Here is a 16,121-nt window from a genome sequence, read left to right as displayed (position 1 = left end):
TGTCGGACAGTAGTGCTGCCGGCACAAGGCTTTAACACAGTGCGCCATCGCAGGCTCCAGGCATCTTAGCTGTAGAATGAGTGGAATGAATGCAGTCGGACTGTGTGGCTCAATGCAAATGATTGAGTCGTGGCAAAGGTACCGAATTGGAGTTTCATTCTACAGTGAAAACCAGGCATGGGCAAACTTGGGCCCTCCAGGTGGTTTGGACTCCAACTCCCACCATTCCTAACAGCCGGTAGGAATTCCTACCGGCTGTTAGGAATGGTGGGAGTTGGAGTCCAAACCACCTGGAGGGCCCAAGTTTGCCCATGCCTGGTGTAGACACACCCCAATCCCCGGAGTCCCCAATCCAAGAATCATAACAATCATTCCTTGCCTCCTTCCTCTCCGTTGCTCCAGCTTCTTCTTTGCCTCTTCTTTCTGCCGCCTGAGCATCCTCCTCCTCCTCTTCCTCCTCCGTCGCCCTGCATCCCGCTCGTCCAATGAAGAGCCGCGATGCCTGCGCCACGTGACCCCCGGCAGCGGACGGAGTGGGGAACCTGCTGCTGCCGCGCGCCTAGCGCCAGAAGGATGATGATGCGGGAGGAGAAGCAGCAGCAGGAGGAGGAGAAGTCGGCTGTGGCGGTGGCGGCAAAAAAGCTTTAGCTGCGGAGTGCGGGCTCTCCTTCCTTCCCTGCTTCCTCCCCTTATGGCAGGGGCTGCTCTTTCCTCCTCTTCCTCCGTCCTCCCTCCTCCTTTGGATCCCCGGAGGAAACTCTTAGGATCGCGCGCAGAAGAGCTGCCTCAGCTGCTGCGGCTTCTTCCTCCCCTCGCGTCATGCCGGGACGCCTCCTTCGCCTCCTCGGCTGCCGGCTTTGCGGCTTCCTGCTAGACTCCCCGGGATGCTAAGGCAGCCTCCGACCCCTCCGTCAGCCTGGAGAGAAGAGAGCCCGACCCGCTTCGGGGGGCGCTCGGCCTCTGCTTGAGCCTCGGCGGAGCCATGGGCTGGCCAGAAGCCTCTCCGGCCCGGCAGTGCAGCGGAGGAGGCGGCTGGACCTTGAGCGACTGCTTGTGCTGGTTCCTCCTGCCCGGGATGGTCTTCTTCCTGGCCCGCCCGGCCAAGCTGGCCGCTTTCCCTACCTCCTTAAGCGACTGCCAAACGCCCACCGGGTGGAATTGCTCCGGTAAGGTCTGGCTTGGCCAGAGCCTCTCCTGCTTATTATTGCTACTCTATAATACTCTATATTATACATATAGGGATTTGATTCCGCTGGGTTAAGGAGCCTCAAGGTCTCAGAGTCACCAAGTCAACCCAACCCCATTCAGTTGTGTCGGAATGCGCAATCAAAGCTCTCCCGACAGATGGCCATATATATAGGTGCGTGTGTAATCCCATGGCCATCTGTCGGGAGGGCTTTGATTGTGCATTCCGACACCACTGAATGTGGTTGGGTTGACTTATTTCAGTGGTGTCGGATTGCACAATCAAAGCCCTCCCGACAGATGGCCATGCCGCCTGAGAGTCACCAAGTCAACTGAATGGGATTGGACTGATTTATTTCAGTGGTGTCAGAATGCACAATCAAAGCCCTCCCGACAGATGGCCATATATAGCCATCTGAGAGTCACCAAGTCAACTGAATGGGGTTGGGTTGACTTATTTCACTTGTGTCGGATTGCACAATCAAAGCCCTCCCGACAGATGGCCATAAATAGCCATCTGAGAGTCACCAAGTCAACTGAATGGGCTTGGGTTGACTTATTTCAGTTGTGTCGGATTGCACAATCAAAGCCCTCCAGACAGATGGCCATATAGCCATCTGAGAGTCACCAAGTCAACTGAATGGGGCTGGGTTGACTTATTTCAGTGGTGTCGGAATGCACCATCAAAGCCCTCCCGACAGATGGCCATGCCGTCTGAGTCACCAAGTCAACTGAATGGGGTTGGGTTGACTTGGTGACTCTCAAACCTTGTGAGTCACCAAGTCTGTTGTGTCAGAATGCACAATCAAAGCCCTCGCGACAGATGGCCATAACTGAATGAGGTTGGGTTGACTTGGTGACTCTCAGATGGCTATATATGTATGTTGGGTTGACTTGATTCAGTTGTGTCGGAATGCACAACCAAAGCCGTCCGGACAGATGGTCATATAGATAATATAGCCATCTGAGAGTCACCGAGTCAACTGAATGGTGTGTGTGTGTATATATTATATATTATATAGAGAGAGATATAGAGATATGTGTGTGCGTGTGTGTGTAATCCCATGCACATATATATCCATCTGTCGGGAGGACTTTGACTGTGCATTTCGACACAACAGAATGGGGTTGGGTTGACTTGACGACTCTCAGATGGCCATATATATATCTGGCCATCTGTCGGGAGAGCTTTGATTGTGCGTTCCGACACAACAGAATAGGGTTGGGTTGACTTGGGTTGATTTGATGACTCTCAGACTGGCCATCTGTCGGGAGAGCATTGATTGTGCGTTCCGACACAACAGAATGGGGCTGGGTTGACTTAGTGACTCTCAAACCTTGAGGCCCCTTCCACACAGCGGAATCAAATCCCACATGTTCTGCTCGAACTGGGATATATGCCAGTGTGGACTCAGATAACCCAGTTCCAAGCAGATCTGGTGGGATTTCCTGCCTCGTTATTCTGCTCATTTGTTCCAGGGAGGAACTACTACATCTCCCAACCTCCCCTCACTCACGGGTGTCGATTTGAGTTCGTTTAGACGCAATCCGGCATCGCCGTCGCTTCTGGTCCTCAGGCGGCTCTCTCTCTCTTTTGTATTGCTGTTAAGGATAATGTTCGGGGCATTCAAAGTGAGAGCAGGAGGAGAAAGGGAAAGAGAGATTGAGAGAAAGAGAGAGAGAAGGCAATACATCAAGTTGGCTCTGAAGCAGCAGCGCTGAGAGCTTTCAGGAAGGCAAGGGTTTGGCTCTCCTTTCCAAGAAGCCAGCAAATCTGATCACTTGGAAAGCACCTTCTTCCTTAGTGCTACTTATACAGGAATTGAATTTCTGAATTTCTCCTATAATTTTTTTTCCAAAACTGATTTTGGAGAGAATGTTGGCTTAAATCAAAATATATTGTGTTGTCAAAGAATCACTGGTTTGCTCTGGGTGTTCCAAGCTGTATGGCCATGTTCCAGAAGCATTCTCTCCTGACATTTTGCCCACATCTATGTCAGGTATCCTCAGAGGTTGTGAGGTATATTGGGAAACGAAGCAAGCAAGGTTTATATATTTGTACATTCCAGAGTGGGAGAAAGAACTCTCCTCTGTTTGAGGAAAGTGTGAATGTTACAATTGGCTAGCATGGACTTAACTTGCCTTGCAGCTTCAAAGCCTTGCTGCTTCCTGCCTGGGGGGAATCCTTTGTTGGGAGGTGATTAGCTGAATGAAATGCTGGACCACTCCCAACAACCACCATGTGAGAATACACAGAGAAGGCATTGAAATCTGCCAGCATGTAGACACTTTTGACAGAAAGGAGGAAACCGTGAACATGAACAAAATCTGGCTACCAGTATTTTTTAAAAAAACTCTAGAATCAGAACAGTAAATAAAAAACAACACTCAGAAAACAGGGGAATGAACCAAATCTGGCTACCAGTATTAAAACAAAATTCTAAAATCAGAACAGTAAAGAACAACACTCAGAAAACAGGGGAATGAACCAAATCTGGCTATCAGTATTTAAAAAAAACTCTAAAATAAAGAACATTACTCAAAAGACAGAAGAATTCCAGACAAAGAAACTATCAGGGCCAGCTAACACCTCCCAACAAAGGATTCCCCCAGGCAGGAATCAACCAGGCTTTGAAGCTGCAAGGCTTTTCAATGTTAATCAAGGTGATTCATTGCAGCATTCACATTTGCCTCAAGCAGACAAGAGTTCTTTCTCCCACCCTGGACCTCACACAGATATATAAACCCTTGCCTAGTTTCCAACAGACCTCACAACCTCTGAGGATGCCTGCCATAGATGTGGGCAAAACGTCAGGAGAGAATGCTTCTGGAACATGGCCATACAGCCCGGGGAAACTCACAGCAACCCATAGTGCGGATTCTTCGGAGCATTCAAAGTGAGAGGAGGAGGAGGAAGGGAAAGAGAGATTGAGAGAAAGAGAGAGAGAAGGCAATACATCAAGTTGGCTCTGTCTGAAGCAGCAGCCTTGAGAGCTTTCAGGAAGGCAAGGGTTGGCTCTTCTTTCCAAGAAGCCAGCAAATCTGATCACCTGGAAAGCACCTTCTCCCTTATTGCTACATATATAGATTCAGGAAACCTTCCTAAAAATTGCATTCCTGAATTTCTCCTTACCCTCCTATAAAATTTTCCAAAACCGATTTTGGAGAGAATGTTGGCTGATGTCAAAATATATTCCTTCCCCAATTGAGGCTGATCTTACAAGGGCATGTTTTCAGATCCTGGAAGCTGTTCTCTCCTCCTTCCTTTTTTCAGATGCCATTAAACAGGCTTCTTCTTCTTGTTCTTTTTCTTTATTCTCCTCCTCTTCTTCTTCTTTGCTTCCTCTGGTCAGTTTCAGCCCCACTTCAAGTGGGCTGCCAGACGCCATCCAGGTGCACTGTCCTAATTGAATCAGGAAGAGGCTGTGGGGAGTTTATTGCCTCTCTCGCCTTGTCAGTTGCCTTTTTTTCCTTGATCGGCTTCATCCTGGAGAGGTTAATTGTAGCCCTGTCTGGAGGGTTTGTTGTTTGCCAATTGTGCCGAGATACCCAGACAGTCTTGCTTTTGCAAAAATTGTTTCCGGGAGTCTCCAGGATGAATCTTGCCGCATCCCTTCCTTAAAGCAAGATTGGTCTTCTCTGAATACACTAGAATAAGGCAAGGTTTCTTCATACATTTGGGGGAGCAGCTGATCCTTCACCAATTATACTATATTATTATTATTCATGTTACTATCATTATCATTATTGTATGACACAGCAAACAAAATAGATATGCTGGATTTCGTATCACAAAATCACAAGTCGAACACTTCCCAAGTGTCTAGGACTGTGTGATTTATTATTATTATTATTATTATTATTATTATTATTATTATTATATAGATATGATAAATAGATATAAACTTTATTATGGTCCATTATTATTATTATTATTATTATTATTATTATTATTATTATTTCCAAAGTGTACAAATTATATTATAATATAACTATTGGTATATAAAGCCACCAACGAACAATAGTAATTTTATATGTTTTAATAATAGTAAAACATTTGTATCCTGGGTTGCTGTGAGTTTTCCGGGCTGTATGGCCATGTTCCAGAAGCATTCTCTCCTGACGTTTCGCCCACATCTATGGCAGGAATCCTCAGAGGTTGTGACGTATATTGGAAACTAGGCAAGGGAGGTTTGTATATCTGTGGATGGTCCGGGGGGGGGGGGGGGGGGGGAGAAATAACTCTTGTCTGTTAGAGGTAAATATGAATGTTGAAATTAATCACCTTGATTAGCATTGAAAAGCCTTGCAGCTTCAAAGCCTGGCTGCTTCCTGTCTGGGGGAATCCTTTGTTGGGAGGTGATTAGCTCCCAGCAAAGTGATTAAGTGAAAATCTGGCTACCAGTATTAAAAGAAGCTCTAAAATCAGGACAGTAAAATAAAAAACATCACTCAACAACAGGAGAATTCCATAAAAGAAACAATCAGGAAACAGCCAAGCTTTGAAGCAGCAGGGCTATTCAATGCTAATCAAGGCGATCAATTGTAACATTCACACTTGCAAGAGTTCTTTCTCCCACCCTGGACATTATTCCACAGATATATAAACCCACTTGCCTAGTTTCCAACAAACCTCACAACCTCTGAGGATGCCTGACATAGATGTGGGTGAAACATCAGGAGAGAATGCTTCTGGAAAAAGGCAGCCCAGAAAACTCACAGCAACCCAGTGATTCCGGCCATGAAAGCCTTCGGAAAAACTAGTGTATCCTATTTAAAAGAAAACTATGTTAACTATATTCCTCTTTAACACTCCGTCCTTGCTTTGAAGCACAACCCAAGTCCATGATTGTCTTGCATTGACTTCTTTCATTTTGTCAAGTCAGCTTTGAAAGCCAAAGCTAGTCCTTCACCCTCACAAAAACTATTCAGCCCATCCTTCTGATGTTCAAACTATCTCTGAAATTGCTTAGGGTGTGTAACAGGAATGCAATGCTTTCAGTGGTGTGTCAAAGACATTGCTACCAATTACAAAAAAATAAATAAATTGCAGTTTGTTTGCATTTCATAAGCAACCAAGATACAGCTGAGGAAATGAAGCTATTAATGCAACTGATAGCTTGATGGATTCGGAGCCTAAAGGTGCCCGTTTTGCTTAAGACCTTACTACACAGCCCCAGAATAGGATGACATCTAGCTAAGGTTCTCCAATATGAGCTGGCATTGCTGAGCCGAATCTTCCGCCAGATCGGTTAGCCTGCCTGTCAAAACTGGAGGGAAGGAGCTAGGCTCTCTCAGCAGCTTTCACGAATCTGGCACCTCTCCTATTAACCTGGAGGAGATCCATCTTCATTGGAATCGGACAGCCTCTCACGAAAAGCACACAGCCTGTTTATCTTTGTTATTAGGAGGCTTTGTCATCTCACCGCCTGGAATAATAGTGTGGAGATATATGTATGTGGATATATATCTATATATACACACACGCATACAGACACATTGCATTACATTGGTGTCACTTTACAACCCACTGCTTCATTTGGAGGAAATAAAATCTGTTTGTGCAAAAAGAAGGAAGGAGAAATAGATAAGGCAGGGGTTTGCAAACTCCTTGAGAAACAGGCATCAGAACAAAACAAAGTGGGAAAGAGGGAAGACAGCTTTTCTAGGTTGCATATTGCTTCTTCGAGAGGATTATGTGTGCCATGTGCATCAGAAAGCAATTCCTCTGTATCATTTCCCTTCCCACAGACAGAAGCTGACAGCATTTTTCTCTTTGTATTTGAGGTTACGATGACAGAGAAAACGATCTCTTTCTCTGTGACACCAATACCTGTAAATTCGATGGGGAGTGCTTAAGAATCGGAGACACCGTGACTTGTGTCTGTCAGTTCAAGGTAAGAAGACGGATCTCTCCTTCCCTAATTCCTTAATGAGAATACAAATCAGGGATCTCCCTGTACAGCCCATCACTTGGCAATTTATTTCTCTGCATGCAGAGAAGTCGGAGCGAAAACCTGGCAGTGAGTCTAAAGAGCTGGCAGGACAGCCAACTGGTGTCAAGAAGATAGAAGATTCTCTGGGAAAATGTAGACACTGTTCTTCCAAATGCCTCTTTAGGGTCCTCAGCTTTAGACTCTTAACTGCTGTGGCCTTCGGAAATTGGGATTTTCTTCCTTTCTGTATTTATTCAGTCATATACATCCTTCTTCGTACATGCAGGAGGCCCCGATACAGTTGCGGAAAAGTTGATTTGCAAGGTTTCTGTAGATTGTTGCTGTGCATCAAAGACATGCTGAGACAATGTTTCACTGTTTATACTGCTGCTTCATTCCTGCAAGGGAAAAGCATTTTCAGGTAGCTTAGTCCTGATTCAAAATCTAACAATGTTTAAAAATAGCTTCCATTGAGAAGCTCTCCCACCCTTGTTAGGGACACAATGTCCAGGCATTTTGTTGGCTATCATTAAAAGGACAGAGACAAAAACACATTGGCATATCTGAATGCCTTGTAACAGCTAGTGTATATGTGCCTTCAAGTCACTGGCCAATTTAATAGGATTTTCTTGAGAAAGGAATCTTCAGAGGTGGGTTTGCCAGTGTTTTACCTCTGAAATATAGCCTATAACATCTTTGTATTCATTGGTGGTCTCCCATCTGAATACTAACCAGAGCTGACCTTGCTTAGTTTTCAAGATCTAATATAGTACCTTTAGGGCAGTGTTTCTCAACTGTCCTAATACCACGACCCCTTAATACAGTTCCTCATATTGTGGTGACCCCCAACCATAAAATTATTTTCGTTACTACTTCATAACTGTCATTTTGCTACTGTTATGAATGTAAATATCTGATGTGCAGGATGTGTTTTCATTCACTGAACCAAATTTGGCACAAATACCCAATACATCCAAATTTGCATACTAGTGGGGTAAGGAGGATTGATTTTGTCATTTGGGAGTTGTAGATGTTGGGATTTATAGTTAACCTACAATCTGAACTCCACCAAGTATGGAATTGAAACACACTTGGCTCACAGAACTCCCATGACCAACAGAAAATACTGGAAGGGTTTGGTGGGCATTGACCTTGAGTTTGGGAGTTGTAGTTCACCTACATCCCAAGAGCATTGTGGACTCAAACAATGATGGATCTGGACCAACCTAGGCACCAATACTCAATATGCCCAAATGTGAACACTGGTGGAGTTTGGGGAAAATAGATTTTGATATTTGGGAGTTGTAGTGTTTTCTGATGATCTTTGGCAACCGCTCTAACACCCGCCTCATGACCCACCCAGGGGTCCCAACCCCCAGGTTGAGAAACGCTGCTTTAGGGTATCTAGCCTGATGTAACAGCTTACTTAAAAGTAAAAATGTATTGGAATAAAGTCTGATTCATATGGATTATTTGCCTCTATGTAAGACTGCCCAAGATGGCTTGTACCACAGTTGGAACTAGATATAAGGTAGCTTCTAAGACAATGGGATTTATATCCAAGTAATGGTTTAGAGTTGATATGCTAATGAAACACTAATGGAAGAGAAAGAGTATCATGACTCAACATACTAAATAAGAATTAATTTCTTCTCCTAAAGGCTGCAATTGTGTTTGCTTTGGTGTTCTGATGACAGTCTTTCACATTTTGGCATACATCAAACCTATATTTTGGGGTGCTCTACCCCCTAAAGTAGGTTCATTTTTGCAAAGCTTGGGATTTATATTATGGTTGCTCTCATACCTACTTGCAGGAGAATTATCACAAAGAAACACTGTATTGTAACTGAAAGATGTAAGAGTTTAACACAATAGATAACTCTTTAAATGCATGATAAAGATATCCAGTATCTAAGCAAACGTAGGTGGTGCAATGGATTACACCCTTGTGCCAGCTGAACTGCTGACTTGAAGGTTGGGTTGCTGACCTGAAGATTGGCGGTTTGAATCTGTGCGGTGGGGTGAGCTCCCATCTGTCAGCTCTAGCTTGTGGAGACATGAGAGAAGCCTCCCAGCAGGATGGTAACACATCCAGGCATCCCCTGGGCAACTCTGTAGATGGCCAATTCTCTCTCACACCAGAAGCAACTTGCAGTACAGTCTGTTGTCGTCACTTTTGACACAATAAAAAAAATCTAACCAAACTTTAAATTAGGCTTCCTTTTCACTCAAAACCAGTCTGCTCAGCACACTGCATATATTTATACCCTGCAAAAAGTATGTTCAAATGTCCTTTCTCCCCTAAAAAGTTCCAGGGCATGAAAGTAGTCAGCAGAGGTCTAAATGAAAATCCTGAGATACTTGGAAGTTGGTTTTTTCTCAAAGTGATTGATTTAATGTGCTGTCCTTATATCCCTGCCTCGGTGGATAAAGGCAGGAAATTCAGTGCCCTCGGCAGTAAAATTAAAGCAGGCACAAAGTACACTCAGTTTCTTCTGCCTGGCATCTTTAGTTTGGCCTCACAATTGGTTTAAAGTTTGTAGAGATGTGAGGACTGAAGTGAGACTTTCTCAATGGCAAAAAGAAGAGAAACTCTCTCCTAAAGAACAAAGAGCATTGCTGTAAATATATAGCCAATCGAGTCTAGAATCTTAAGTAGAAGACTCAAGAATTATACTTCCTATCCAGCCTTCCAAAAAATCTTGGTAATTAAGTATAAATGACAATGAATGACCTCTATGCAAAAGTTCTTTGGTATAGAATCCAAATCCATTGCTTGGAGTTCATGATATTATCTATATTGCTTGGATGTTGTGCTTATTTTCAAAAATGGACATTGCTGTCACACTGTACTTCTTCCTTTAATAGTGTGTGTATGGGAGCGCTGCTTGTCATTACTCACCCATAAAACAATATCATGCAGGGCCGGCCGGAGATAATTTAAAATATTAAGCGGGGGTGGAGAAAAGCGCCCCCCCCCCACCGGCGCTGCACAGGGGGTGGGGAAAAGCGCCCCCCCGCAGGGGCAGGGGAAGCCTGACGGTGCCCCCCGGGGACCTGCGCCCGAGGCCTCACGTGGCCTCTATGGTGGGGCCGGCCCTGATATCATGTTCCAGATATGGCTGCCAATTGGCAACCGTGTTTTTGTACTGTAGAGGATTCATAGGCAGAAATCTGTAGGTAATACTTGTTGTCTGAGAATTAAATGTTACTCTGTCATTGTTGTTGGATGCCTTCAAGTTTTGTTTTGGACTGGCCCTGTGCTAAGTCATAATAATAGCATTTTCAGAAATGACTAAAGCAATACAAACAGTTCAGCTTCTCGATGTGTTTTCTATACCTGGGTTAAGTATAGGTATACGTGTTGACTATTGAATACTTCCCCCACAATGGTGCTTAACAGAAATTTGACTTATTCAGGATTTATTTAGCAGAGGTCTTTGCCATTGCTTTGCTTTTAGACTGAGAAAGTATAAGCCAGCCCAAGGTCACTCAGTGGCTTTCCATGGCTAGTGAGAATTTGAACTCATGTCTACTGGAGTCTTCATCCATCCTTCAATACACTACATCAGTGGTTCTCAACTGGTGGGTCCCCAGATGTTTTGGCCTTCAACTCCCAGAAATCCTAACAGTTGATAAACTGGCTGAGATTTCTGGGAGTTATAGACCAATACACCTGGGGACCCACAGGTTGAGAACCACTGTGCTAGACCATATAGACTGATCTTTCCTCATTTCTGCAAGTCAAATTCCTGCTAAGCACAACTGCACGGAGACAATTCAATAGTAAATTTCCCTATATAGAGATCTAGAAGCTGAGCTCCTTGTATTCCTTCAGTCATTTCTGAACCAATGCTTGAAAATACAGTAGAGTTTCACTTAGCCAACACTCGCTTATCCAACGTTCTGGATTATCCAATGTATTTTTGTAGTCAATGTTTTCAATACATCATGATATTTTGGTGCTAAATCCGTAAATACAGTAATTACTACATAGCATTACTGCGTATTGAACTACTTTTCTGTCAAATTTGTTGTATAACATGATGTTTTGGTGCTTAATTTGTAAAATAACCTAATTTGATGTTGAATAGGCTTTTCCTTAATGCCTCCTTATTATCCAACGTATTCGCTTATCCAACATTCTGCCGGCCCATTTATGTTGGATAAGTGAGACTCTACTGTACTATTATTATATCATAATACTATGTTTTATTGTAAGCCACCCTGAGTCCCCTATGGGTGAGAAGGGCGGGATATAAGTATTGTAATAATAAATAAATATTACTTAGCACAGGGCCACCCCAAAATATTTTGCTGTCTGAGACAGAGCAGCAAATCCCCCCCCCAACACGCACACATACATACAACACGCACACATACACACACAGCCGGGGCCGGGCTGTGGCGCAGCTGTTGAGCAGCTGCCTTAAATCACTCTGACCACGAGGTCATGAGTTCGAGGCCAGCCCGTGGCGGGGTGAGCACCCGTCAATTAAAAATAAAAAATAGCCCCTGCTCCTTGCTGACCTAGCAACCCGAAAATAGTTGCATCTATCAAGTAGGAGATAAGGTACCACTTATAAAGTGGGGAGGCAAGATTAACTAATTTACGACCTGGAATGAGGAAGTGCCGTCAGTGTGGATGATGAAGTAGCTGCTCCCCCCTGTGGCCAGAATCGAACATCCCCTCAGAAGAAGGTTAACTTGCCTCTGCGTGTGTCTCTCAGTCTCTGTTTGATGTGTTTATGGGCATTGAATGTTTGCCCTATGTGTGTTATAATGTGATCCGCCCTGAGTCCCCTTCGGGGTGAGAAGGGCGGAATATAAATACTGTAAATAAATAAATAAATAAACTATATCATAGCACAACCTGCCCCAAAGCTACCCAAGTTACTTTTGTACATGAGGCGCAAAATCCATACCTAACCCGCCCCATTTTTTTCCTGTAAATACAATAACAAGAAAGTAGCAATTTCCTGTTCTTCTGTGACACCCAACATCTGTTGTCTCACTCTACAGAAGAGTCAGTTTTAATTTAGTAACATGTTATAATAAGCTGTATGTGTGTGTGTATAAAAGAACAGTGTATTCCAGAGAGCCCTGCATATATGTGGATGAGTGAGCCAGAGGAAAAGAGAGACACGGAGGCAAATCTGGTGTGCTCTTCTGCATATCTGATTGACAGAATGGGTCTTAACCATGTTAGGCACTAATAATTTATGGGACTGCAATGGTAGGACAACGTATGAATACAAAATAGTCACACAACTTGTGACCACCAAGATGAATGCCATCCAATAGTAGTCAAGTAATCTAGCCTGCCAAATACATAACACCTCCTTGTTCCCAATTCCCCAGGAAAAAAAATCCAGAATTAACTAAGTCTCTGATGATCTGGCCGCACTTGAGTTGTGGTGGACTCTGTCCACGTGTTGGGTAGGTCTGGTTTCAGGCTATATAAATGAAGCTTTTGTTTGGTCTTCTTTAGGCATGACATCAGCACTGGTTTTCCTTAGGCAACTGCCAGGGCCCACCACTGATATCTGCATCCTCCTCTCCACTTAAAAATACAACTTCTGGCTCAATGCTATGAGTAAAATCAGGCTGCTTGTTCTACTCAAATCTTTTGAATTCTTATAATAATAATAGCTAAACCTGGCCACGTTTCGCTGTGGTTCAGTATGATATGAAATGAATGTGAAAGTAAATAAAAGTATTGTAGCGAACATTGATTCACAGAGAAAACATACCATCCAGTTCAATGCCTTGTCTTGCGTTGCTGTGTCTCTATGGAATGAATGGTAAGGAATGAAAAAGAGGTTTTTTTTACCTAAAATATTTTTTTTATTGTAAAGCTAGTGGATTGATTACATTTTGATTTGTCTTTTTTCTGCATAAACAGTAAGATCAGATGGTTTACCAACTCTGGAGTATGTGACATATAATTGCCCATGACAGAAGCAATTGTTTTCTAATTTCAAACCGCACACTTGCAAGGATTGCCCCTACACTTTCTTGATAATCATTGTGATCACAAGGCGTATTGGAAGTTGAAGTCGTGTGAACCTGAATGCCATGTTGGTTGGAATGAGTAGGATTCCCAGAGCAATCACCCCCAACTCCTGTGTGTATTTTCAGCTGGCCTGTATGTTGGGTCTGTGTGCCATGTTTGGTCCAGATCTGTTGTCGGCTAGGTTTAGTGCACTTTGGATAATGATGTACTACAATTCCCATAATCAAAGTCAATGCCCACAAACTACAGCAGTATGTTAAGTCGATCATGGGGGTTCTCTGTGCCAAGTTTGGTCCCTGTCCATTGTCAGTGGAGGTCACAATTTATCTGGACGCAGGTGAACTATAACTCCCGTCAATCAAGGTCAATATTAGCCAAACTTCTCCAGTATTTTCTGTTGGTCATGGGGAGTCTGTGTGCCAAGTTTTGTCCAGGTCCATCATTTGTGTGGGTCTCAGTGGTCTGTTGAAGTTGGAGCTGAATCGGGTGAAAGTACTGCAAATCCCATCATTCCTGGTCCATCCTCCTCCTATCGGCACCAGGACATGAAGTGGGTAATGGGATGCCTGTGTGCCAAATATGGTCCAGGTCCAATGTTCATGGGAGTTGCAGTGGTCTGAGTTGGGTGAAGGTACTGCAAATCCCATCATCCATGGTTTGTCCTCCCCTAACTGCACCAGGATGTAAAATGGGTAATGGGATGTCTGTGTGCCAAATATGGTTCAGGTCCATTGTTCATGGGGGTTGAAGTGGTCTGATTTGGGTGAAAGTACTGCAAATCCCATCATCTGTGGCTTGTTCTCCCCTAACTGTACCAGGATGTAAAGTGGGCCATGTACCTGGTCTATGTACCAGGTTTGGTCCTGATCTGTCATTGGTGCAAGTCACAGTGGTCTGTGGAAGGTGAAGTGATTGGAAGTACTGCATATACCATCATCTGTCATTTTCCCTCTCCTAAACTCATTAGTAAAACGTGCGTGTGTTGGTATGCCATGTTGTGTCAAAATTTCAAGTTGATCGACCAACTACTTTTCGAGTTCTGTGTGCGCAAACATATGCAGGCTGTATTTTTATAAATAAATATTTTGACACACTCTAACATTTCACAGATGAAACCCAGAATAAGTGTGGCCAAGCAGTATCATCAGAGTGTGGCCAAAGTTATTAATAAAAAAGAAGCCAGGAGAGGCTAGCAGCAGTTTGCTTTTTCCTGAGCCTACTGGGAAAGGCAAGATTCTTCTCTCCCCTCCACACTGCGGAGTTAGTTAAAAGGTAAAAGTTTCCCCTGACATTCCGTCTAGACTTGTCCGACTCTGGTGGTTGCTGCTCATCTCAATTTCTAAGCCGAAGAGCCGGCGTTGTCCGTAGACACATCCAAGGTCATGTGGCCAGCATGACTTCATGGAGCACTGTTGCCTTCCCACTGGAACGGTACCTATTGATGTACTCATATTTGCATGTTTTCGAACTGCTAGGTTGGCAGAAGCTGGGGCTAACAGTGGAAACTCACCCCACTCCCTACCTTTCAGTCAGCAAGTTCAGCAGCTAAGTGGTTTAAACCATTGCGCCACTGGGGGCATCGACTGCAGAATTAATTGAATGCAAAGTACATGATTAATCTCAGACTCTATCCTGGCCTCCAGATAGGGCCCCACCTTGTACTTCACCCACTTCCCCGGCCCTAGGATACCTCATTGCATTAGCCTTGTCATCTCATAGCTGCTCAGCAGGCCTTGATGTCAAGTAACCCAGGCTCTATCCTGTTAATCAGGTTGCACTTATCCCCCAGCCCAGGGCTGTAGCCAAGGGGTGGGGGTGTGGTAGAGGTTCAACCCCCCTCCCCGAAAATTTTCAGTTAAATAAACTGGTTTACTCATTAATTTTAACTGGTAAACCAATCCCCGTGAGTGTCTATTGAAGTTTATCAATGGATGCATTATAGAATTACTCTTTATGATTCGATTAAAAAAAGCTTCACCCCCCCCCCCTTGATTTTTTTTTTTCTGGTTATGGCTCTGCCCAGCTCTATGCTACTGTCACACCTCAGGCTGGTTTCACCTCTATATACACCAGGCTGCACACAAGGTTGAAGTCTTTTGTAGTTTATTAGGAAATAGAAAGATAAATAGTTATTTAAAAGCAAAAGTAAAGTTCCAAAAGATTGTTACAAAACAAGGCTTCAAAGAATAATCCAAGAAATCATAAGGAATACACAAAGTCCCAAGACAGCATGACAAAGGAATACACCAAGGCTGCAAGATAATCCAGGAAACAAGAACTTGCGTCTTGACTTGAGCTAGAAGTTGCTTTGACAAAGGTTTGTCTCCCTACACACTGTTTTAATACCCTTTGCATAGGATGAAAGCATTTCTTTGGCCTCTGACCACTTCCTTGTTTGTTATTCTGACACTCCTTTGAATTCCAAATGGCCAGCTCGATCTAGAGATTCTGTTTCATCAAGGCCAGCCAGCTTGTTAATGTCTGTCTGCAAGCTATCAGGCTGAGAACTGTCCTCTTTTTCTGAGTCAATTTGCACCTGGCTAGTTTCAACATCATTCCCTGCTGTGGGAAAAACTCCCTGTTCCTCATCTGCTACAACAGGGACACTCTGAATCTGAATTCCGTAATTCCCATCAGAGTCATTTTGAACCTGAATCCCATAATCCCCATCAGAATCACTCTGGGGTTCCAGCTGAGTCACAACAGCTACTGTGTTGCATTAGCCCTGGCCCAACCTCTCAGTTGTCTAGGCCCACCCTGGAATTCACCCAATGGAATAGTTCTGAAACTGGTTTTAATTTTTTTTACTTTTAAATGAGTATATTTATTTTAATAGTAATTATGTTTATGTTTTTTACTACGTTGTGTTGTGTTTTTGGTATTGAATGCTTTACCTCTATTGGAAACTGCTCTGAGTCCCTTTCAGGGAGATAGAGCGGTATACAAATAAGGTGTTGTTGCTGTTGTTGTTGCTGTTGTTGTTG

General features: G+C 43.8%; 1 protein-coding gene across 2 annotated transcripts in view; it reads left to right on the top strand.

Annotated features, from left to right (window-relative positions):
- The first annotated feature begins 557 nt into the window (after positions 1 to 557).
- The window catches only part of tmeff2 (transmembrane protein with EGF like and two follistatin like domains 2), a 344,646-nt gene continuing 329,082 nt past the window's right edge, over positions 558 to 16,121 (top strand). The window contains exons 1-2 of one of the 2 annotated variants that reach the window (XM_008104769.2): positions 558 to 1,166; positions 6,973 to 7,082. In XM_008104769.2, coding sequence (XP_008102976.1) covers positions 983 to 1,166; positions 6,973 to 7,082 — 294 coding nt within the window. In that variant the 5' untranslated portion in view covers positions 558 to 982. The remainder of the gene's footprint in view (positions 1,167 to 6,972; positions 7,083 to 16,121) is intronic. The other variant, XM_003217424.4, reaches the window with a different exon arrangement.

This window comes from Anolis carolinensis, chromosome 1 (genome assembly GCF_035594765.1).
Source record: "Anolis carolinensis isolate JA03-04 chromosome 1, rAnoCar3.1.pri, whole genome shotgun sequence".
NCBI lineage: Eukaryota > Metazoa > Chordata > Lepidosauria > Squamata > Dactyloidae > Anolis > Anolis carolinensis.
Note: the sequence above shows the minus strand (reverse complement) of the source record. Positions and strands in the feature narration are given on the sequence as shown.